Source organism: Stegodyphus dumicola, chromosome 4 (genome assembly GCF_044657685.1).
Source record: "Stegodyphus dumicola isolate Sdum_Otavi_A_Nest chromosome 4, ASM4465768v1".
Lineage (NCBI taxonomy): Eukaryota > Metazoa > Arthropoda > Arachnida > Araneae > Eresidae > Stegodyphus > Stegodyphus dumicola.
This window is the reverse complement of record NC_140771.1, coordinates 60,061,720-60,085,463: the sequence shown is the minus strand read 5'-3', so window position 1 is coordinate 60,085,463 and position 23,744 is coordinate 60,061,720. Positions and strand designations below refer to the sequence as shown.

General features: G+C 37.3%; 1 protein-coding gene across 16 annotated transcripts in view; it reads right to left on the bottom strand.

The window, feature by feature from the left end:
- Window positions 1-23,744, bottom strand: part of LOC118200019 (zonadhesin-like) — a 260,274-nt gene that overhangs the window by 79,556 nt on the left and 156,974 nt on the right. For all 16 annotated transcript variants that reach the window (XM_085814973.1, XM_085814976.1, XM_085814977.1 and 13 more), the window contains 4 exons: window positions 23,502-23,684; window positions 23,248-23,418; window positions 20,356-20,526; window positions 6,648-6,818 (listed from right to left, as the gene is read on the bottom strand). In XM_085814973.1, coding sequence (XP_085671099.1) covers window positions 6,648-6,818; window positions 20,356-20,526; window positions 23,248-23,418; window positions 23,502-23,684 — 696 coding nt within the window. The remainder of the gene's footprint in view (window positions 1-6,647; window positions 6,819-20,355; window positions 20,527-23,247; window positions 23,419-23,501; window positions 23,685-23,744) is intronic.

Genomic DNA, 23,744 nt, shown 5'->3' with positions numbered 1-23,744 from the left:
TGTTTTTACGATTTTGATTTTAGCTGTTGTAATCGATTTTTAATAAATATCGGAATCTTAATTTTTTTAATATCTTCTGTTGTAGATATGAAGGATACTAACAGCTGTAATATTAGAAACATCAGTAATACTGAAAAATTCTAATATAAAAGGATGCCTTTATAAGAATTTATATTTAATTATAAATTTTCATGGAAGATTGCCGAGTTTAAATATTAAATTAGCATGTATATTTAGTCCTTGAAAAATCAGTGGTTGCGTCAGTCCATGACATGTGCCTTAAGTATATGCATTAGAATTACACTAGTCTATTTCCTATGGTAGACCTTTTCAATAAATACACTTAAAAGTCTTTTTGGGCTACATGATTTTAAAATAAAAAATTCTGCACATAAATTATGTAACTTACAATATTAAAAATAACTTCAAATTTATTTTTTGAATATTTAAAATGTATACAGATAGTACTTTTTTATTATTTATTATTATAAAATGAAGAAAAATGTAATAAAAAATTGTTAGTTTCACAGCTAGTACTGCAGTGAACTCAGTTGCACAAATCTCTACATTTTTCTTTGTGACATTTATATTATAGCATACAAAATGTGTTAATTTGCAGTTTATACTATCAGTTGCTATCTACTAGTCAGTAGCTAAAAATTAAATTTTAAGTTGTATAAAATTATATATTAATTTTGAACTATGCAGTACATTGGCATCGTTATTCTTAAGTGATTTAAGGGCCAACTGTATTTACAGTTCTCCGGAAATTTGACTATTATGATTTTTAGAAACCAACTATTTATATTTACCGCTCTGCTTGTTAAGATGATAAAGTTATGACTTAAAAAAATATCTATGGTAACTTTCTTTTCAGTATAGAAGAGCACTCTATGTAAACATCATTTAATGTATTCATTTTTACTTTTTTTATAAATGAATTAATTATCAGAGGAAGGAAAAAATTCATAAATAAATATTAACAATCAAAACATGGTAAAGCAGCGAGCAAAAGAGTATCATGAAGGTAACAATAACATATGAGTTACCATAATTATACTAACCAAATGAATGAACAGTTAATTAATGGATGAAATAATAATTAAAATTGAAATGCAAATTTCATGACTAATTAAAAATAAACAGTTTCCAAATTTTCAACACATCTATCACAACACAAGCTTGTTTGTTTACATGAGTTCTTACATCATGTGACCTCCGACGTCACCGGATTATATCTCATTTCTTTCGAACATACTAGAAGGAAATTTCTTTGTCTCGGTTGCTAAGAGGTAAATAGGCGTACGTGACAGTAGTCTGCGGTTAAAGTTTGTCTTACGAGTAGAGGTCAACAGATTTGACGAAAGTGGGGTCCGTTTTGGCTCCGGGTCTTGACTGACTCCGCTGGCGCAGATGGGTTATTTTGTGCATTTGGGCGAAAAAGTGGTAATCTTGTCTCCAAGGTGGAGACGAAATTCTAGATTTTGCAGTAGCCTGTTTTTGTGAGGGTATGAATAAGATTTTGGAGTATAGGTCACTTTTGTCTTCGACGTCTTGTAGGAAGGTAACGTCTTTCTTAATTCAGTGATGTAGTAATTTGTGCTTCGGCTGCTGCTAGGTGAAAGAGTACAATTATGCTACCCGACCGAGCGTTCTTCTGGAAAAACGGACTCGTTTTAGCGATCTTCTAAGATGATAATACTTAGAGGGGGATTAGAAAGAATCTTCAGGAAATTTTTGTGATCTTGAAAAAACGAATCTTAAGACTTTAGGTTCAACTAGTGAGGAGGAAGGATGCATTGTATCCCTTAAGTGCGTCATTTATTTTTCTTCTTTCGAAGGAAGGGAGTGTGTACGTGTGTAGCTCGATGATGAGTGCGAGATGGGTTGTCACTCTGAAAAGGAAAAAATAACTGAAATCATCTCATGAGTATCCACTGAGAGAAAGTAAAGAGAAAAATTATTTATTAACATTGTCAATGTTTTGCGAGAAGGTGTTTTTTTGTGGGCGATTCCACGCGGCGAGTTCCTCATCCAGTTGCATCCTGTTGAAAATGTATGGCTCCGACTACAAATCTTGTTTACGTTTTCCTGTAGCAGTTTGATAAAAATATAATTATATATTCCAGCGAAATTGGTAACCACATTTTTTCCCGATCCGATTGGTGTGTTCCGCGTGTTAGGAACTGACCCTGCCTACTTGAATTCGGAAGATGTTATTCTTTCGCATTTAATCCTCATGTTGAACGGTTCGCCAGTTTCTTCAGAAACATTTCAAGTTGCAGAGTTGAATAAATCCGGACAGTTCATCAGATTTTTCGGCCAGGAGCTTTCCGTGGACCGTGCAGGACTTTCTAGTGAACGTTTGGTTTACATTGATAATCGTAGTATTTCATTTTACGACGGTCGACGTTTCCAGTTCCGACGTTAAGGAGCTCAGTTCTTAAAAATTACCTCCAGCAAGATGTTTGTTTTTTCCTCTTTATTCATACTTAGAAACTAGAAAAGTATCCTAATAGCATAGTAGCATATCTCTAGCTTTCAAATGAATTGTAATTTGAAAATAGTCCACAAAAACCTGAACTCTACTGACCAGAAGAATTTGATTACTCTTTTTCCCTATTTTAATAACCTATGGTAATAGTGTTCCTTTCAATAGAATTATATTCACTGTTTATAACTTAATTTTTTAACAGAAATTGAATTATAAGCAGAAAAATAATTGAATAATAATTAGAAAATTGAATTTATAAGTAGAAAAATAATTGAATAATAATTAGAAAATTGAATTTATAAGTAGAAAAATAATTGGAATATTTAGAAAGTAATTATTAATTAAGAATAATAGCCTTGAGCTTTAAATAATTATTGGTGAGATGGATAGGATTTTTAGAAAGTAGTAATAATTGTACCATATTATGTCTATTAGAGAGGAAATAAAATTTGCTTATTAATGGTTAATATTTACCGTATTTACGCGAATGTAATGCGCATCGTTTTTGGCCAAATGTAATATTCAAAATTGGGGTGCGCATTAGATTCGATGGCGCATTAGATTCGAGTGCAAAGTTCGCCGATGACGTCAACCAAATTTAAATCGTAACAATGGATTACTGTATTTGTCGACTAGATTTACCGTTACATTTATCGTTGACATATTATTGCATAGAGGATACAAACTGCAGAGTACGTAGTCACGAAAGGGAGGGCAAACAGAGGAGAATGTCATATGACGCTACTTTCAAACGTAAAGTAATTCTTTATGCTGAAAAAAATGGCAATAGAAAGGCAGAAGAGAGTTCAACGTAGCTGAGAGCAGTGTTCGCTCGTGGAGGCAACAGAAATTGGCACTGTTTGCAACTAAAGCTAGTAGAAAGAAATTCACTGGCTCTCGCAAAGGAAGACACCCTAAAATTGAAGAAAAAGTTTTGGAATTTGTACGTGAAAGGAAGAAAAATGAACAACCTGTGACTAGTGACACCATAAGAAATAAAGCAAAAGAGGAGGCTGAAGTTCTTGGAATACCGAAACAAGAGTTTAAGGCTAGCCGTGGATGGGTGGATCGGTTTATGAAGCGGATGGGCTTATCTCTAAGACGCCGTACAACAATATGCCGAAAGCTTCCTGCAGATTTTGAGGGAAAACTACTAACATTTCAGCGGTATGTCATCACACTTCGGAAGGAAAAGAATTTTTCAATGGGGAAAATTGGCAACGCTGACGAGACGCCAATTTGGTTTGATATGCCTCATAACTACACCATTATGGAGAAGGGGACTAAGGAAGTTATCATTAAAACTTGGGGATGTGTAAAACAACGCTGGCAATAACAGCAGACGGGTGCAAACTTTCCCCTTTCTTAATCTTCAAACGGAAAACAAGCCTTAAAACCCCTAAGAATGAAAAGCTGTTCCCAGATGATGTCCTGATTCGAAACCAAGAGAAGGGGTGGATGACGGAATCATTAATGCTTGATTGGCTCCGAAATGTATGGGAACGCCGTCCCGGTGGGCTCTTCAATCCACCATCAATGCTTTGTCTGGACGCATTTCGTGGTTATCCTACCGACGACGTGAAAAAGAACACGCGCAGCCTAGGCAGTGATCTTGTAATCATTCCTGGAGGGATGACGTCTGTGTTACAACAACTGTACGTTAGTATAAAAAAACCTTTTAAGAGGTGCGTTCAGGCGGAGTACGAAAAATGGTTTTGTGAGCCAAACCGTGAATTGACCCCGATAGGAAAAATTCAGCGTACTGCACCGCACATTGTTGCACACTGGGTTTCTGCTGCCTGGAAAAGCATCGAAGATCCAATGATTGCGAAATCTTTCAAGAAATGCTGCATTTCAAATTCATTGAATGGCAGTGAAGATGACGTGCTCTGGAACGCCGAGGATGACGATGAGGAAAGATGAAATGTATCTGCTTCTGACGAAGAGAGCTGCGAGGATTCCAGTGATGAAAACATTAGTGAATAAAGACGATTACTATTAATCACGGTTTGTAGAAACTGATAGCTATAAAAATGTTACGATTTTCATGTTCATATTTTACGATAGGTACCGTATATACGGTAGTGGTAATTAACAATGATTGTTTCACATAACAATAGCCCACTAATAGGTTAATTCTATGTTGTAGTTTATATACAAATCCATGTTTGTATAAAATAAGATTCAATAAATTCCTCATACCATTGATGCGCATTACATTCGCCGACAAACAATTTTTTTATTATTTAAAGTTTTAAAATGGGGATGCGCATTAGATTCGATGGCGCATTAGATTCGCATAAATACGGTATTATGTTTTTTTATGTACTGTTATGGTCATTTAACAGATCTTTTCTTGAGCACGGTCCCAGCAGGTAAAACACAACGCAAAATACTTCTTCGAAATTATGATCACAATTGTTAAATTGGTTTGCAGTTATTTTTTATGATTTCTTTGGGCTTGATTTAGTTGAGTTTTTGATTATTTATGGATGTCTAGAAATGCCTTAATATTACCTTTTGGTATTTTCCGTATTAGATTTAGATTGATTTTATTATTTTAACTTGGCCTGATTTAACCAGTTAATGTTATCTCCGTAAAAGGCACAGTATTACAATAGCAATAATTATGGTAATAGTAATTAGTTCAGATTGGTTAACTACTTTAAGGCTGCCAAATTTCTTCAATCTTCCGGATCAAGAATTTTTCGACTCCTCGGTATAAAATAAATAAGAAAAGAGAGAATCCTTTAATTAATATGAAAAGTTATCAGTTAAAACAAGCTACGAAATCTGCGTTCAATGAGAAATAATTTAAGAACTTTCCTCCTAAAAATGCACCTATATTCATTCCAGAAATTCAGACGAAATTTAGCAAAGAAAAAACATAAACTCTTGAATTTTCAGGTTCATTTTTAGAGTATAACTTCGTAAAAGATATTTGAAATCTTTTTCTAGATTTCTCTGAAACCTTTTTAAATCGAAGCGAGTGTCCAAGAATCTTTTAAATCAAAGCTAGGGATTAAGATTATTTCAAGAGTTCGTACAGATAAACACTAATTTCTTTCTATTAAATTAAATATTCGGTACTCGGAGTTTCCATAAGCTGATATTTGTGATCCAGTTCCGCTAAACTCGCAACAATCGCGTTTTCATTTTTATAATCGCTTCTGTTAACTGTTAATAAAGGTAATCTTTCCGAAGTTAAAACATTTATCATCTATGGTAAAAATTTGAAAGCTTCGAATCTTTATCTCTATTAGTACCTGATTTATAATAAAATATTTGAAGTATTTTTAAATAACTTTGGTAACCTTTTGGGGGAATGGAGATTTAACAAACACTTTTGATGCCATGGTGCATATATCGGCCTCTTTAAAAAATTAGCTAATATTTTTTGTATTTAAGAAATTATACCACAAACTTTAACCATAATTACATACAATGACTGAATTAATTACTTTAGCTGCATAAGCAAATTAATCACCATCTAAATATTTTGATATCCCATTACATTTATCTTACAATAATAAATCATTTACTGTAATACTTTGAAAATATCTTTGTTTTCTGCTGTACTAATAATCAAATGAACCGTCTTGCGTCACTACAGTGGTCAACGGTGTGCGCTACCACATCTCTGGCCACAGTTCAAGTCCGGAAAAGGCAAGGATGTTTATAAATTTGCATAGTGTCTTTGCTGCATGCGAGCACCTAAATCATCATCCCCGCAAAAAAAATAGCGGTAGGGAAAGAGAAGATGAAAGCTTTTGGATCCGTCCTCAGGGATGTTCTCCAGCAAAATGGAAACGAACTGGGCATAATCATCTATAAGGTACCTAAGGTCTTAGCGAACGACAGGCGCAACCATGAACTCGTGGAAATGATTGTAACTATGTTCAAATCGGAAGGATTATTCACAATAGCATAATCAGACGACATAGGTACCCCATCAGAAAATATCCAAGTTCTTTCTTTTATCAAAATTTTTCAAATTAAAAGTTTAGCTTGTTAAAATTGTACTACTTTAAAGAAATAAAAATAAAATAAAATTTCTAACAATTTTACATCAGTGCAATTAGTCTGTTATAGTGGAAGACATTCGAACCTTCGGTGTATTGTTTCTACTTAAAAGGAGACGTATTATATTTACTTTTAACAGGACATTCTGCAGCTGCTATGCACCTGCCATTCTCATCTCTATAGTATCCATCAATGCAATCGCAGCCCTCGTTGCACACAAGAAATTGGCAATTTCCTCTTATTTCACAGTCGTTGCAAGGATTGACGCAACTGCTGTACTTTTCAAATGGCCCGCATTTATCTGAAATAATGCATTTGTTGAGTAGGAACATTTTGCATTATTTTTATGAAATATGTATCTCAGGGCTAAATAAAATAATTCTTAGCAACTTATTAATGGGTACTGTAACGTTATTTTCATTCTGATAAGAAAGTAGCAATTATTTATGATTCCGTGAAACATTTTGAAAATTTATAAACAAGTTACTACACAAACAATACAAGATTTTATTACACTGAAATAAACTTATTAAATTCTTTTTTACATATTTCCTAGACATCTAGTGTGTCATCTTTGATATTATAATAACACATTTATGCCTGATTCGGAAATTTACTTAGGCATATTGGGAAACTGGCTGATGCCACAGTTGAATTAAAATAATGATGATTAACTTTTTCTCATATAATATTTGAATGGCTCACTTTCGCATATACCTTTAGCAAGATCATTTGCAAGACTGCAGACTCTATTTGCGAGTATACTTCAGAAATACAAAAACTTTAACACAAAAAAGGATTAAAAGCACTGTTTGAGATGATGACGCAATTATGTAACGACCACGCCGGTCTTCGGATTTAATGACCTGTGTTTTCTCACATAGGATATTTGCAAAAGATACTCCCTTTTTGCCTCCTCTTACCGCTAATTTTCAGGATCATTGCAACTCTTGTAATTCTTATCCACTGTTGCAGAGAGGGATGTGTGTAGGATGAATTAAATTTGCACAGATGTCTGCAAGGGTAACAGCAAAGGTGCACAGATTAGAAAGAAATTAGTAAAATAATAATAATGATGAGTTTGCCTTTATTTTAGTATGAAACGAAATCTGTATCGGTAGTGTGGTTTATTTGTTATAAAATTTTTAAATGTTTCCCGAATATGAACAACCCTGCATTTGCCTTTATTCAGTATCATTTCTGGTCATGAAAACTGCCAAACGCAAAACATCAGATCTATTGGATAGATAAATTTCATTGCTGAAACTATCACTGATATTATAATGATTAGAATATAATATACGAAAAAATAGTATATAAAGCCACAAAAATTTCTTTGGTACAACTTCGACTTACAGCTCTAGGTAAGAAGACATATCGGAGCCGTTTATATAACACTTCCTCCTTCTTACGAGACACCAATTGTTTCAAACAAAGCGCACTTTTCATGCAAAAGGAGTTAGATGATACAATCTCAGACAATTATCTTCTTTTTATCGAAAATTTTCAGTTTGAAAATTCGAAAATTCAGCTTAACTAAAATTCTGCTACCTGAAAGAGGCAATTTCTTGGAGACACTTTACATTAGATAATGCTATTACTCTATTTTAATCGAAACTGAAGGAGTATTCTATTCGTAGAATCTACTTAACCGAAGAATTACCGTAGTTACCTATATAGGACATTTCTTGCGCTGTCATTTTCATCTGAATAGCACCCACCAATATAATCCACCAATAATCCCTTGTTACATACAAGAAATACAAGCCTGGTTGATATGGTGATTAGGTCTTCTAGTTACTGCATCGCTAGATTCGGGTTCAAACCCAGAGATGGCAAGGATCTTCACAATAGTATATATAGTGTTCTTGCAGCATAGGGGCACTTAAAATACACGATGAAATCGAAAGTCCTCTCGATTGGTGTTAGGGGAAAAGAGCTTGGAGACCCATTCCTCTGGGTGCTCTTCATCAAAAACTAGAGCTGGTCAAAGTCGCACTGTCATCTATACGGTGATCAAGGCCCATGCCAACAATAAATGCAATATTCCGTCCTTTGACACGATAAAACTCGTTGTTATGTCGTGGAGCAAAAAGAATTTTACTTTACACCTGACTGCCACTGGCTCCGACATAGCAATGTGAATACTCTACATCTTAAATTTTAAAACACCATTCCAGAATTTTAAATGTTTATTTTATAGAATTCTATTCATATATTTACAAGTTATACACTATAAACACAATAACAAAAATTGAACTTATCTGCACCAGCGTGAATAAGTCTGGTATAATATTCTGAACTCGACGCAACTTCAGGTGGTAAAATACCGCAAATTCAAACACAAGGGTTTCCTCCTTTTCAACGCAGCTAATTTTCTAAATATATTTTACTAATATCCGCAGCGGGACAGTGGATTCCATTTCATTCACCCAAAAATCAAAATTTGTAAGGCAATAGTATCGGAAAAGACGCAAAAATCAGCGACTCAAAATCAAAATATCTAAAATCCATAGAATATCATTCTCTGTTGCCATTCCAGAACTGCCAAGTTTTTCTTCCTGCAGCTGTTGCCAGACTTTTCCTCGCTGTATGATGAGAGGTACAACATCCTCCCACCCTGATTTTCTCAAAATCAGACATTGCACAAAATTTTCGAACATTACGAATAAAACAAAACAATACTATGTATTAGTTTAGAAAACACATAAAAGAAACTCGGTTAACATACAATATATGACAGATCATACTAAAATGAGATCAATAAAGAATAAACTTCTACTAATTAAAGTCATTGCTAAAGAAAAGAGGATATAAGTTCAAAACGTCTATATTGTACATTATGTCTAAGAGCATGTCCTTGGTTTTAAGAGTCTACCGTATCTAGATCTGTTTTCAGTTGCCACAGTTAGCACAGGATCACTGGTAGTTGAAACTTCTAGTGGGTACAGTTTTTTGATTGGTCTTACCAAATATCCACTGCTTGTTTTTACCTGTACCACTCTGGTAGCCCCATCTCTACTACTGAATATTTTTACAATTTTGCCCATTGGCCACATTACACGTTTTTTATTGTCTAGTTCTATGAGGACTACGTCCCCCACCTTTCGGTTTTGACATGAAGCGCTTGCCTACTGCACCAGTTGAGCCAGATATTCCTTGCGGAAGCGACTTCTCAGTTCTTGTCTCAACGTATTGCAGTAATTTACACGCACATTCAGTTTCTGGGAATCGATGTGATCCAGATCTGGTACCCCCACTTGTTTTATGTCTTTCAAAAACAGGGAAGGTGTCAGAGGTACGAGCTCTTCCGAATCATCATAGATGTACGTTAAAGGACGGTTGTTTAATGCGGATTCAACATCACACAGGACGGTCAGTAACTCCTCGAAATTCACCGACGATCTCCCTAGAATTCACACGAGAAGAGTCTTGGTGGAACGAACTAAGCGCTCCCACTATACCCCCCACCACGCAGCCGTAGGGGGGTGAATTTCCATTTTATTGGAAAACACTCGTCTTCTGTGATTTTTCTCCAATCCAGGCATCTTAGAACATTGTCTGCTCCGGTAAAATTGGTTCCGTTATCTAAATACACGGTCGCAGGACGGCCTCGTCTGGCAATGAACCGTCTCAGAGCCTGTAGAAACGTTTCGGTACTCAGAGAGGTGATAGGCTCCAGGTGAATTGCCCGGTATACGGCGCAGGTGAATAAGACGATCCAAGCTTTACTCTTTGGTCTCAGAAGTAAAGGTCCACAAAGATAGACTCCAGTTGTTTCAAAGACTGCCGAATCTCTTATTCTGTCAAGGGGTAACTGGATCGGAGGGGTAGATAAAGCATTAGCGGTAAACCTCCTACATACTACACATCGACTTACGCAAGATCTTATATTACGTTTCGACGAAATGATCCAATATCGCACTCTTAACTTAGCAGCTAATATCTGCACTCCCGCATGACAGCTCTTTTCATGATACTCTCTTATGAGGCATTCAGTTAAATAATGCTTGGACGGAAGCAACAGGGAATAAAGGAAGCAGAATTCATCATCACGTTCAATGATTTTAGTTTTAACTCTGAGAACTCCGTCGTTGTCTCTCACTACCAATAATCCATGGACGGAATCTCCTTTCTCTTGAAAGTGCTTCCTTTGCTCTAAACTCCACAAAAATGTTACGGCGTTAGTTTTTTCTTCTACTGTTAAGGTATCCGTAGAATACGAGGGCTTCTTTAGGAGTTTATTAGTAAAGCGTAGAACCGAGCAGAATACTCGAACTATTTTAGAAAAACTCGAAAAACGTTTGTACCACTCAGAATCTTCTAATTTTATACTCAAATTGACAATTACTCTCTTCTTAATTTCTGCTGCAACAGAATTTTCGTCTGGGGTAAACTCAAAGTCTGGTCATTCCTTCGGAGAGCTTTTCAGAAATTCGGGGCCCTCCTACCAATTGCATTGCCGCAAATGTTCAGGCGTACAGCCACGAGATGCTACATCTGCCGGATTCAATTTCCCAGGGATATGTCTCCAACATTCCTGATTGGAGAGTTTCCGAGTCTCCTTTACTCTATTATTCACAATTCCGCTCGTTGTATCCAGCTAAGAGCCACAGTAGCGTCTGTCCAGTAATATATCGGGACATCGACTAAGCACAGGTGACAGGTGACAGCAGGACAGGGCACCCGGACGGCTTTCTATGACTACTCGGGTATTACCCTGGCCCTGCAACCATCTTGAGTCTTCACAGTTGTAAGATGCTTTTATGTTTATTGCAGGTGCCCTATTCCGGCCTGCAGAGGTCTATGCCCATTTTTTCTAGTTTGGCCATTATGCATTTAAGCTTTTGCCGCGTGCCTCGATGTTTTATGAGAAGGCGTTTGAAAGGCAGAACATTGGTAGTTGGGAATTTTATGTGCCATTCTGCTGTTAAGGGGCACTCCGTGACATAATGGTCTGGTGAGCCCACGTTGCCACAAACACACATATCAGTTGTTGCTAGACCCCTTTCTGCAAAGTACGTCGGAAAGGGGCCGTGGCCTGTTATATATCGCGTGAGGTAGGGCGATGAGATGAGCCAGTCCACCTCTACCTTGGGCAGGAACTCATATGCTCTGCGGCCTTGCGGGATTTGGTCCCATTCATTCTGCCAGTTTCCAATGGCGGACTCCTCTATTTGCCTCTTTAGGCATGACCGGGGCAGGGGCACCTGAATCTGCTCCGTTTCCTCATTTTGGGCAGCCTTCTTGGCAAGAGCGTCTGCTGCTTCATTTCCCTGGATTCCGGCGTGCGCCTTCACCCAGGAAATTTGGATTCTCATTGACTTTTCTTGTAGACGGAGGACTTCTTGCAGGTGCGAGATTAGTGCGGAGCGCTGGAGAGGGTTGTTGATAGCATAAATGCTTGACAGGCTGTCAGTAAATATCGTAGCTCGACTCTGCCGTGTGTCAATTGCCCATTTCACTGCCTTTGTGAGGGCAACTACTTCCGCTTGGAACACTGAGTTCTGTGCTCCCAGACGGCCCTTCCATTCCTTTGCTATGTTTCCATTTATATAGGCTATATAGGCACTGCCTACAGCGTTATCAATTTTTGACCCGTCTGTATAAAGCACGGCCCCTGGTACGTCTAAGCGCGGGGTTAACGCTGGTGAGCGGAAAGTCCTTATGCCCAGTCCATATTCCGACGGATGTGTGCTTAGTTTGGACCTGCGTGTTTCGTAGACTTCTGGCAGATAGCATGTATCCCCATATGTGCATGGCTGTTGGAGTTGCGTCACCTTTGCAATTGAGGCTTCTTGCTGCGCTTTGATTGGGAGCGGCATAAGCCCTGCTAATACCGAAGCGGCCGCAGTCGACGTTGTCCTGTAGGTCTTCGTTATGGCCAGGACAAATGGTCGCTGTGCACTACTTAGCAATTTTGCCTTTCTGACTGTCATCGGGGCTGCCCAGATGGCTGCTCCGTAGGTTAGGACCCTCTCCACGACAGTGGAGTAAAGTATCTTGTAGATATTGGGCCGAAGGCCCCAGTGCGGGCCTTGCATTTTTTGCAGATTGTTTGCGATTCGGCGAGCCTTTTCTCTTTGGGCTTTAAGGTGAGGCAGCCAGGTGAACTTTTCATCCAATATAATACCCAGGAGTTTTAGTTCTCTGACCCTTTTGATGGTCTTCCCATTAAGCTGGATGGTTGGGTTTCTTATTAAAGTTTGTCCTGGCTTATGATAAATTCCATGACCCATGCGACGGGGTAATTTAAAACTGGAAAGACTAGGCAACCTTTCGTACAATCTCTCAAATCTTGTATGAAGTTCATCTGGTAATGGCTTATCCCAGGTCGATTTTGTTGCCCAAGCCTCTTGAAGAATTAATTTCGCAGGTAATATGACGGGCACAAAGAAACCTAGCGGGTCAAAAACAGCATGGATTAGAGACAATAGTCTCCTTTTTGATAAGTCTCTTTTAACGATTTCTCTTTGGACGGATATTGTAAAGCTGTCATCTCGTCGGTCCCACTGCAAGCCTAGAACTGCGGAGATCAATATCTTCAGCTGCTAGCTCTTGATCACCATATTGATTAAAAGTCCACATTCGAAGATCCATTTTGTCTTCTGCCATAATAGTAATCGACTGGCTCATAAAAACCTTTAGCTCTTCGTTATCATCGACTCACGTGACACAATAGTCAACATAAAATGATTTGGCAAGTTTATCGCAACAGCTTTGAATTCAGGTGAAACGTGGGACAAATGAAATGAAATCACAGCTGCCAATAAATAGGGGCTACTAGTTAACCCAAAAACAACCCTCTTGTGACGAAACACTTCAATTCTATTATTTACCCACCACAAAAACTTTAAGTAATTTTGATCCTCACGCTCTACCTCAATCTATAAAAAGGCCCGCCTGATATCGGATGTTACACCAATTGCCTTTTCCCTAAACCGCATTAGAATGGCTGAGATTTCTTCTACAAGGTTTCGAACTTTTATCAAGCAATCATTTAGCGAAAGCGAACCAACGACTTTGCTCGACGCATCGAATACAAGCCTAATCTTGGTAGTGAGGCTACCTAATTTTATTACTGGATGGTGTGGTAAATAATGCCCTCCGTCATTCTTTGCTGATTTGGGGACAATTTCTATGACATCTTCCGCTAGCCATTCGTTAAATACTGTACTATATTCATCAAATTTATTTAATTTTCTCAATTTTCTCGTAGTAGCAAAGAGCCTCTTTTCTGCAATATGCCAGTTAGAGGGAATATCAGAAGGGAATTTTAGAGCCCAAGGTAAACTCACGCAATATCTACCATCTCCGGTTCTGCGAAGGCCCCTAAGAAACTGCTCTTTCGCTGCTTGATCTTCTGCGACCCTGGAAATGCTTTGCGCATCATCTGCAATGCCGATAGTTTCTAACTACCACATAAAAAAAGGTTCCATGTCTTGAATAAGAAGATTAGTTACTAACATAGATGGGGTACCCTCAAAACTTTGGATAATCGTTGTTTTCGATTCCCCGCACAGCGTCCATCCTAGTTTAGTATTTATGCTGTCAAACCACCCTCAAGCTGAATTACTTTACCAGTAAGTATTCGCCCATAAATATCACTCTCTATGAGGATTTCTATTTCCGGGTGACCCTCACCGACATCTGAAATCCAAATTCTGTGTCTTTTTAATTCCTTTAATAACGGTCCTTTAGGTATGCGTGGTATGCCTCCACAAATGGTGTTTTGATCCAGAAAATTAAATTGGTACACTTTGTTTTTCCCGACCGGGCTTAGACCTATATAATATCTCTTGTGAATTTTTAACTCAGTCCTTGTTCCGCCAAATAACGCGTGAGTTAAAGTTTCAGAGGAAGTGCTTTTCAAATTTAAAGCTTCAACTGTGGATTGTAAAACGTAAGATCGTTGGGATCCACAATCCAAGAGGCACCTGACCACCTTCTTTACAGTGCCTACAACTATTTCAACCATTAACGTCATAAGAGTGACTTCATTCATACATAAGGGAGAGGACATTGTACTTTGTACTATTACTGACTCGTTTCGTTTTTCCATATTGTCAGCATTTTTTTCTGATACCTCCGGGCATAAAATTATAGGGTGAGATTGCCTACACAAATAGCATTGAATAAACTGGTGACACTTCTTCGCAAAATGCCCTGGTTTAAGATAGCGGAGGCAGCATTTTAATTCTCGTAATTTGTCTAATCTTTCCTTTAAGCTCATCGATCGAGCTGTAAAACATTCTTTGCTTTCGTGAGATTTTCCGCAAAAAACACATTTTTGTTCTTTGACAGCAACTAGACTTGCTGCGCTAGCGATTGGTTTTTTGGTCTTAACTTTTACATCTTTAGAATGTTCATTTCGCGAAGTAGAAGAAATTTCAAATCCAGACCTGGTTAGTTTAACTCTCTGCTCTCCTTCGACCTCTTTACGCAAAAATTCCAGGAGATTTGTGAGACGTGATCCTTCTTTACTGAACAAAACGCTTCTCTGCCATACTCGAAGCATCTCAGCAGACAGACAAGACTCGACCATGGGATATAACCAGGAAACATTAATATCCAGGGCTAAGCCTAAAGACTGGAGATCTGAGATGGGATTCGATTTTGTCAAACAGTGACACTAGCGGCAACCGATCCTTCTCTTGTGAGCGTACATTTTGGATAATTAATTTTAACAATTCCCTTACATATATCTCAGTTAAAATTTCCTTGTTTCCAAAACGCTCCTCAAACGCAGAAATGGCTTTCGGGTAATTTTCAGCCGTTAAAGGATAATTATGTATCAACTCACTAGCCCGAGTTCCGGGTAACATTGATTGAGCTAAGTAATGGAGTTTGTCAACGTCATTAAGCTCCTTATCCTCGTGGATCTTTTTAAATTGACCCCAAAATGTAAGGTAACTTAATAATTGTCCATCGAATTTTTTTAATTTGAATTTTCGGCAATTTGTACCGTTTTTCATTAGAAGCACTTATGCTACTATCCGTGTTAGAACTCGTATTGGCACTACGGTCAACCGCATTATCTATATTCTCTTTCACCCGACGATTAAGCGTGATAAACTCATCTGAATATTCTTCGCAGCCTATAACCTCTGCTTCCAGATCATCTTCAGCGGCTTTTCCCTTAATCATTGAATCTAGTATTTCTGAATCGCAAGATCTCAACTCAGCAATTATCATCTGCAACTTCAAAAATTTGTCTTTCAATACATCTCTATCCGCTTGAACATCTTTACAAAGTTCGGTTTTTAGAATCTTAGCCGTCCTAGTAAAGGCACTGCGTGCCGTTGTACGCCTTTTCTTCAACATATCAACATCCATTTTATCTTTAAATGCAGACCCACTCAAAACTCAAAATCTGTAATGTTATCATCAATCCGACAAATCCTCAAAAACGTCTTTACTCAGCAATTCCAAAAATATAACTCAATGTAATAAAAATAAATAACAATATGTCATAACATTCATAAAACAGCAAAACAAAATTATTTTGAATATCACCGCAGAAGATCAACCTTTTCTACGTTTACACTGCAGACGATTTAACGTATAGCATTTCGATTGAAAATTGAAACTAATTCGAATACAAATACGAAATTCAGCATTGCAGACGATAAAACGCATTACGTTTCCAAATAACACTTAAAATAATATTTACTTCTACAATAATATAATATAGCAAACACAATACTTTCTCAGCTATATTAATATAATAATCCCAACACATTCGAATCAGGATCGCAATCCTGGCAGGCTCGCCATTTTGTTATGTCGGGGAGCAAAACAATTTTACTTTACACCTGACTGCCACTGGCTCCGACATAGCAATGTGAATACTCTACGTCTAAAATTTTAAAACACTATTCCAGAATTTTAAATGTTTATTTTATAGAATTCTATTCATATATTTGCAAGTTATACACTATAAACACAATAACAAAAATTGAACTTATCTGCACCAGCGTGAATAAGCCTGGTATAATATTCTGAACTCGACGCAACTTCAGGTGGTAAAATACCTCAAATTCAAACACAAGGGTTTCCTCCTTTTCAACGCAGCTAATTTTCTAAATATATTTTACTAATATCCGCAGCGGGACAGTGGATTCCATTTCATTCATCCAAAACTCAGAATTTGTAAGGCAATAGTATCGCAAAACACGCAAAAAACATCGACTCAAAATCAAAATATCTAAAATCCATAGAATATCATTCGCTGTTGTCATTTCAGCACTGCCAAGTTTTTCTTCCTGCAGCTGTTGCCAGACTTATCCTCGCTGTGTGATGAGAGGTACAACACTCGTGGACTTGTTCTGATTTAATCAGACAAATGAAATAAGCCCCAATACATATATAAGAAACTGGCATTTCCCTCCGTTTCACATTCATTGCTAAGATTGACACAATGCACTTCTCAAATGGCCTGCATTCACATAATAAAACATGATAATCCCAACACATTCGCTTCAGAAGACTATTAAGAGGTGTACTAACATTAATGTTATTCATGATTTTTGAGAAACATTTTAAATATATATATAATCTACACAACTGAAACCACACTAAAATAAATTTAAAACCGTAAAATTGCTTTTTTACATATTTCACAAGCACTCAGTGTGTCCCTCTGTGTTACTCTGACTCATTCTCATTTAGATCCCTATAGCAGAATTTACACTCATGTCCATAAATTAAGGATAATTCGGAGTCACGCGGAAATCGAACTCTAAAATAATTATATCACCTGTAAAATCACTACACACATCTTCAAGAATCATATGCAAATTTCAGGAAGTAACCAGATGACACCGATGGTACGTCACAATGACGAGAGTGTAAGAGAGTGATATATAAGGAATACAGGCAAAAAAGTAAAATTGTTCGCAGGCGCTTTATAAGCATTTCAGTGCAATAACCGAATGGTTATGACACAAAGGACGCATTTGGATGATTTTTTACGTGGTAGAATTATCGGCCGTCCGGAATGTGGGCGTACCCAACTGGAAGTATCAGAGAACTTCGAATTGCCCAGAGTGTCATCTCCAGGCTTTGGCAACGATTCCAAGATGATGGTAATGTGAGTAGACGTTACAGCACAGGTCGCCCCAGCGTTACAACGCCGAATGAGGACCGGTATTTGGCAGTTATTTCCAAAAGAAGCAGGCGGAGCACAGCCTCAGACCTGTTACGTCAGCTCTCTTCAGCCACTGGTACGACAATTTCAAGGCAGACAGTGTACAGACGCTTAGGGCAGATTGGTCTATATGCTCGTAGACCTGACAGATGCGTTCCACTTACTGCAACTCACTGTCGCCTGCGGTTAGCCTGGAGTAGAGAGCATGCATTGTGGATACCGCAACAGTGGGCTTGTGTGATGTTTTCCGACGAGTCCAGGTTTAGCTTGCAGTCTGATTCTCGCCGGACTTTCATATAGAGAGCTCCAGGTACCCGTTACCACCAAGAAAACATCATTGAACGACACCGTTACGGTGGTGCAGGAGTGCTCGTTTGGGGTGGAATTATTCTGGCTTCCAGAACTGACCTGCACTTTCAAATTGGAACCATGACAAGCCAAATCTATCGGGACGTCATTCTAGAACAACATGTATGTTTGTTTCGGGGCGCCATGGGCGCATAATTTGTGTTTATGGATGACAACGCCCGTCCTCACCTTGCAAACATAGTAAGCGAATGCCTTCAATCGGAGGATATCATCTGTATGGACTGGCCCAGCATTCTCACCGGACTTGAATCCAGTAGAGCACGTGTGGGATATGCTTGGTCGACGAGTTGCAGCCCGTCAACCTCCTCCTACATGTCTACCTGAACTTCGGAGAGCATTGCTTTTTGAGTGGTGTAATAGCCACCAAGATCAGATTGATAATTTGATACTCAGCATGCCTAGGCGTTGTAAGGACTGTATTGCATCGTCTGGGAGACATGCAATGTATTAACAATCATACCAACCATGTAATATTGTTTTTTTGTAAGTAGGCCTTTTTTGTAATTTGCTCCAGGGAGAAAAAATCGCTAATTTTTTAATAATATCAAATATATAGCATCTTTTTTTGCTCTGTACCTTTTGTTTAATAAATAAGCTTTACAAATAAGTGAAATTTGTTTTGCTTCTAACTCTTCCTTTGCCTGATTTTGCATTATCCTTAATTTATGGACATGAGTGTATTTGGATATATTAGGAAGCTATCTGATGTCACATTTGAATTAAAACAATAATAGTTGCATTTTTATTAAGATATTTTTACGGCTTACTATCACAGGAATCATTATCGACATTTTTGAGACTATCGCAAGTCAAATTTGCCATAAAGAGTATAAGTTGCTGCTTGTCTCTTCCGAGTTCGTATAAAAATGTAGGAAGTCGGGGGAAAACAAATGGTTGTAACCAAGACGAATCAGAGGAATGTGACAGCGCAATTACGTGTAACGTATGGACATCCTCGAATTTTTTCCTATGGTGAATGCTTCCACGTTCTCAAAATAAGGGTAAAGGAAAATAACTGCTTTATTAGGTTATATTTTGGAAGGTCGTTTTAAATGCTTTAAGAATCTTTTCGTTAAAATCCTTTACGAAGTAATGCTCGATCTTATAAACTAAATCCTTTGGGAATAATTCATATTCATCTTTTGCACTAAACAAACGATTTTAAAAGCTAAGAACATAAACCGCAGCACATTACTTGTGCTGCGATTGTATAGGGATGTCATAAATTAAAACATTGTGCCATTATATACATTTTCGAGTTACCATGGTTTCTGAAAGTTTGATGAGCGCGACTTTTACTGCATTTGCATCACAATGCACTCAGCTATATTTAATGAAAACATTAAGATAGTTCCGAACCTCCTATGATGACCTCGAGGCCTACTTAAGAAATTCTGATCTAGTATATGATGGACTCCAAGATAAAACTTAGAGAGTCTGATAAAGCTCGTGACTTTATATGACAGTCAATTGATGTTATATTTCAAAAAAAAAAAAAAAAAGCAGTGTATATATACAAAGTTTATCTTTTCGTCCACACTGCAAAATTTTAGAACAGATAATGTCCCAGTGATGTATGTGATTTCCAATAGCATCTTAATTCCGTATCTGTTGTGTTTTGACTAATTCTTCACAAACTCATCGTGGTGAAGCGGCAGAGGACAGCGCCTATCAGCATCTCATAGATGATAGCGTTTGTACAGTTATATCAGCACCGAGGAACGTAACTAAAAGTCTCTTACACTATTTGCCCTACCACAAACTTCTCGAAGGGACGTTCGACTCAGAATATTATAAGTACCCTCATAACTCAAAGCCACTGTAGATTTACATACCTTATCCGATAGTTGAAACCGGATCCAATGGTATTGCAGTCATCGCTGCTAACCACTACGTCAACTTCCTATACATACATCCTATGCTGACGTATATTATATTTTTGAGATATGAAAATTGGTACATGACATAAAGAAATCATATCTCCTTCTAAATTATTTTTACTCCCTTGAAGTCTTTGAGCAATTAATATAATTCAATAAGCCAAGTTACCAGGTTAAGTAAGTAAACTAAGTAACCAAGTTAAGTTTAACATAACCCAAGTTACTTTAGTGTAGTAACTTGGACGAGTGCAGCTTAAAAAGCAAATCACAAACAACAAACATTTCGTAGTTTTAACCACTTCTATCAATAAGAGTAATCTGCTCAACCTTTCGTATCGCGGTGCATTTCAAGTAGTTGTCTGCAAATTTTATGAACACACTATGGGTGCATAAACAATAACATAATGTAATACTATTGCAACACATTATGATATAGTTACCTTCTGTAGGACATTCAGAAGCTGGGATGCAGTTACCATTCTTGTCTCTATGAAAGCCTTCAATACAATCGCAGCCCTCGTTGCATACAAGGAATTGGCAGTTGCCTTTAATTTCACAGTCATTGCAAGGATTGACACAGGTACTATACCTTTCAAATGGCCCGCATATTTCTGAAATAATTAATTTATTAAATGAAAAATAATAGTATTTTTCATAATAAACTCTTTGTAATGCATATAAACAATTAACACATTTTAGATTTAGATACTGTTAAAAGGTTAATTCAGCGAAAAGTATGTGTGACTGATGAGACGATGTTTAGGAATTTCAGATTTAGAAAGAGAAGTTTTGACCACATAATTTCTTGTATCATTTTTTATCAGTCATTTGGTGAATTTGTAAAACTGTAATAACTTTTGAAAGTTTTGTAAAAAATAAACTGTGCTATCATTGCGATTTCAACTACAGATCAGCCAATAGTTAGCAGGACGTGCTACAACTCGTTCCACGTAAGAAAAGACATGATAATTCTTTAGTCTTCCCATTAAAGAGCGACTGCTAAGGATAGGCACAAGACCTAATTGATTCAAAGCCTGAAGTTATCACCCTTGCAGATTTTAATTCAGGGGTAACTGCAGAGATTGTTTGGAACATAAACCTTACGGCATTTCCGGGATTCTTCCCACGAATCCCAGTCGAACAAATCCAGGGTGTGAAGAATTATCATTCGCAACATTTTTATTCGGTTGCAGCCGTACACACTATTAGACTGTCTGGAACATAAAAGCAAAAGGTCAGGTGTGAATTTAAACCATGAATCATCCAGTGCCGAATGGGTGTGCACTTGCGCTTCGAAAGAGCATAAGGGACTTGGTTCTTGGCCACTTTGCATAAGCACTGATCGTTTTCACGTCGTTCAAAGCGGTGCAGATAAGTCATGAAGGGCCTATGCTCTGTTAGAAATTAAGAAAGGTGAGGTGAGTCATTTCATGAAAAGGTGGCTTGTTTTGGGGGGGGGGGAATCTGACAAGTCTTTAAAAATTAAAACTCTGACGAGTCTTTAAACTACTAAACTTTATTTTCCATAAATGTTGCAATGAAAGATCCAATTGGAACCATCCAAGATTTAAATCCCGGCGAAGGCACAGCTGACTTTTCATGTTTCATGCTCTAAACAATTTAGTAGTCTCTACAACATATCCCGAAGTGTGGTGGATGATAAACTCATCACTTCTTGAATTCCTCACTTTTTTTCCTATTTAAGAGTGCTCAGAAGAGATATGAATCCGAATCTACTAAACCCAAGTAGTGATCAGCTACCACCCATCACATTTTAGTTCGAGACCCATTCTAGAGACTATTAAACCTTTTGGAACATGAAAAATCAACAACACCGTCCCCAGGATTTGAGCCATGCTTTATTCATAAAAGCATCAATGAAAAACAGAGTGCACTCTTAAAAGAGTTGACAGATTTCCCTACACGCTCAGACGCACACCAGCTTTTTAAGATGTGACTCACTTCACATTGCTCAATTTATAACAGAGTATGGACACCTCATGACTTATCTGCACTGCTTTGAACAACGTAAAAATAATCAGAGGATCAGTTCTTACGCGAAATTCTTGAGGACTATGAGTCCGAGTGCCCGAGGACAAATGATACAAATTCTATTCAAAAGACCTTGAAATTATTAAAATATGAGAACCCTCTAGAAAACCTTCCACCTTCAAAATGTTACCGAAAGTAGTAAACAGTAAACCGAAAAGTTTTATGCGAAAAGAGCACTAATTTTCAGTAAAGATAATTAACAGTGAGTTGTGTGCCTATTGTTAATCACATTTAAACTATTTTACGAAACTTAACCTAAAAATTGAACACGAGGAGTCTGCGCGTCAGACTTGTACGTAAATATCTCTACGAGCAGAGACAAAATCAACAAAATGCCTGTTTAAATCATCTGGAGTGAGTCCATAATGATAACAGTTTAATAAAAAGGAGCTAATAAATTTTGACTAACCCTTGATTTTCCAATATGATCTAGAAACGAGACGACAACTTAAAATGTGGCTCACAAGCAGCTCACTGTGGTTCTTAGAAAAATAAGCTGAGAAAATCCAAATCCCTGAATGGATGTTTATTTGATTTTTATACAATATTATTCACAAGAGATTTATGCTTCAAGGGCAAACTGTGAATCAACTTACCAATTTGAAGTTTCTGATAGGCTCAGGAACAGATTTAAAAATGGGTCCTATATCTCTACGCTTCGATAAATGTCATATGTGGGAACGAAAAGCACTTTCAGCATCCAAATACCTAATATGCGGCTAGGTTATTCTATGATAAAAATTTGATTTTGAGTTTTATATCCCCCTTGAAAATTCGTTCCATTATTTTTAAAGCATGCTGTGTCGATCAAAATAGCTAGTAGGAAAATAAATCTCTAGGCTAACGACGAATCGAGAGCCAACGACATTCATGCTGATACCTGTACCAATTATTTATGCGATTATATAAGACTGAAGGTAATTAGAATCCAGAATAAACCATTTCAAAACTGATCACTTGGAGAAGATTAGTAAGTTTCTGGGGAAGAGTAATTGAAGGTTTATGAGCTAATGACATCATATCAAATGCTTACTATGTGTCATCAGTATCGACAGTAATTTTGCGTAATTCAATAATTATTCAATGAAAATTTCTTAGATTTGTGTGATTCCAGAACAATAAAGATAACAATGAATTTTAGCTTTTCGTTACTGTGAAAAACCGAACTGAAGGAAAATTTTTTAACTTTTTGAAGTTAAAATTCTTTCAGAGAATTTTTAATAATGTCTCGTTTCAGAATTCTGTAAAAAATGTCGTTCATGTTCTTTAAGTGTAATTACCATAGGGACATTGACTCAGTGGTACGCAGGTGCCATTTGTGGATCTCACAAATCCTTCCATACAGAAGCAGCCTTCCACGCATTTTTCAGTGCATATCGGATTCCTGTTAGTGCAGTTTGCAGGACAAGCTGTACCGCATTCCTTATATATTTCATTTTTACCGCAAATTTCTGGAAGAAAAACAAACCTTTGTAAAGTTCTGAAGTAAAGAAAGACTGTTTATGAATATATAACAAATAGAAATAATATTTACTTTTGCCACATTCTTCGGTTTCGACACATTCTCCATTCGAATCTCGGACTAAACCATCTTTGCAGAAACATCCCGGTTCACAAGGTATAGGACACTTAATACCAATGCGGAAACGATAATTTGCACAGGTTCTTTCACAAGGTGAGCCGCAGGTTTGGTATTCTTCTCCTTTTTTGCACTGGACTGTAAAGCAAAATTGTCTGGATCATTATATTTCTATGACATCTTTATAAAGTATGGTCC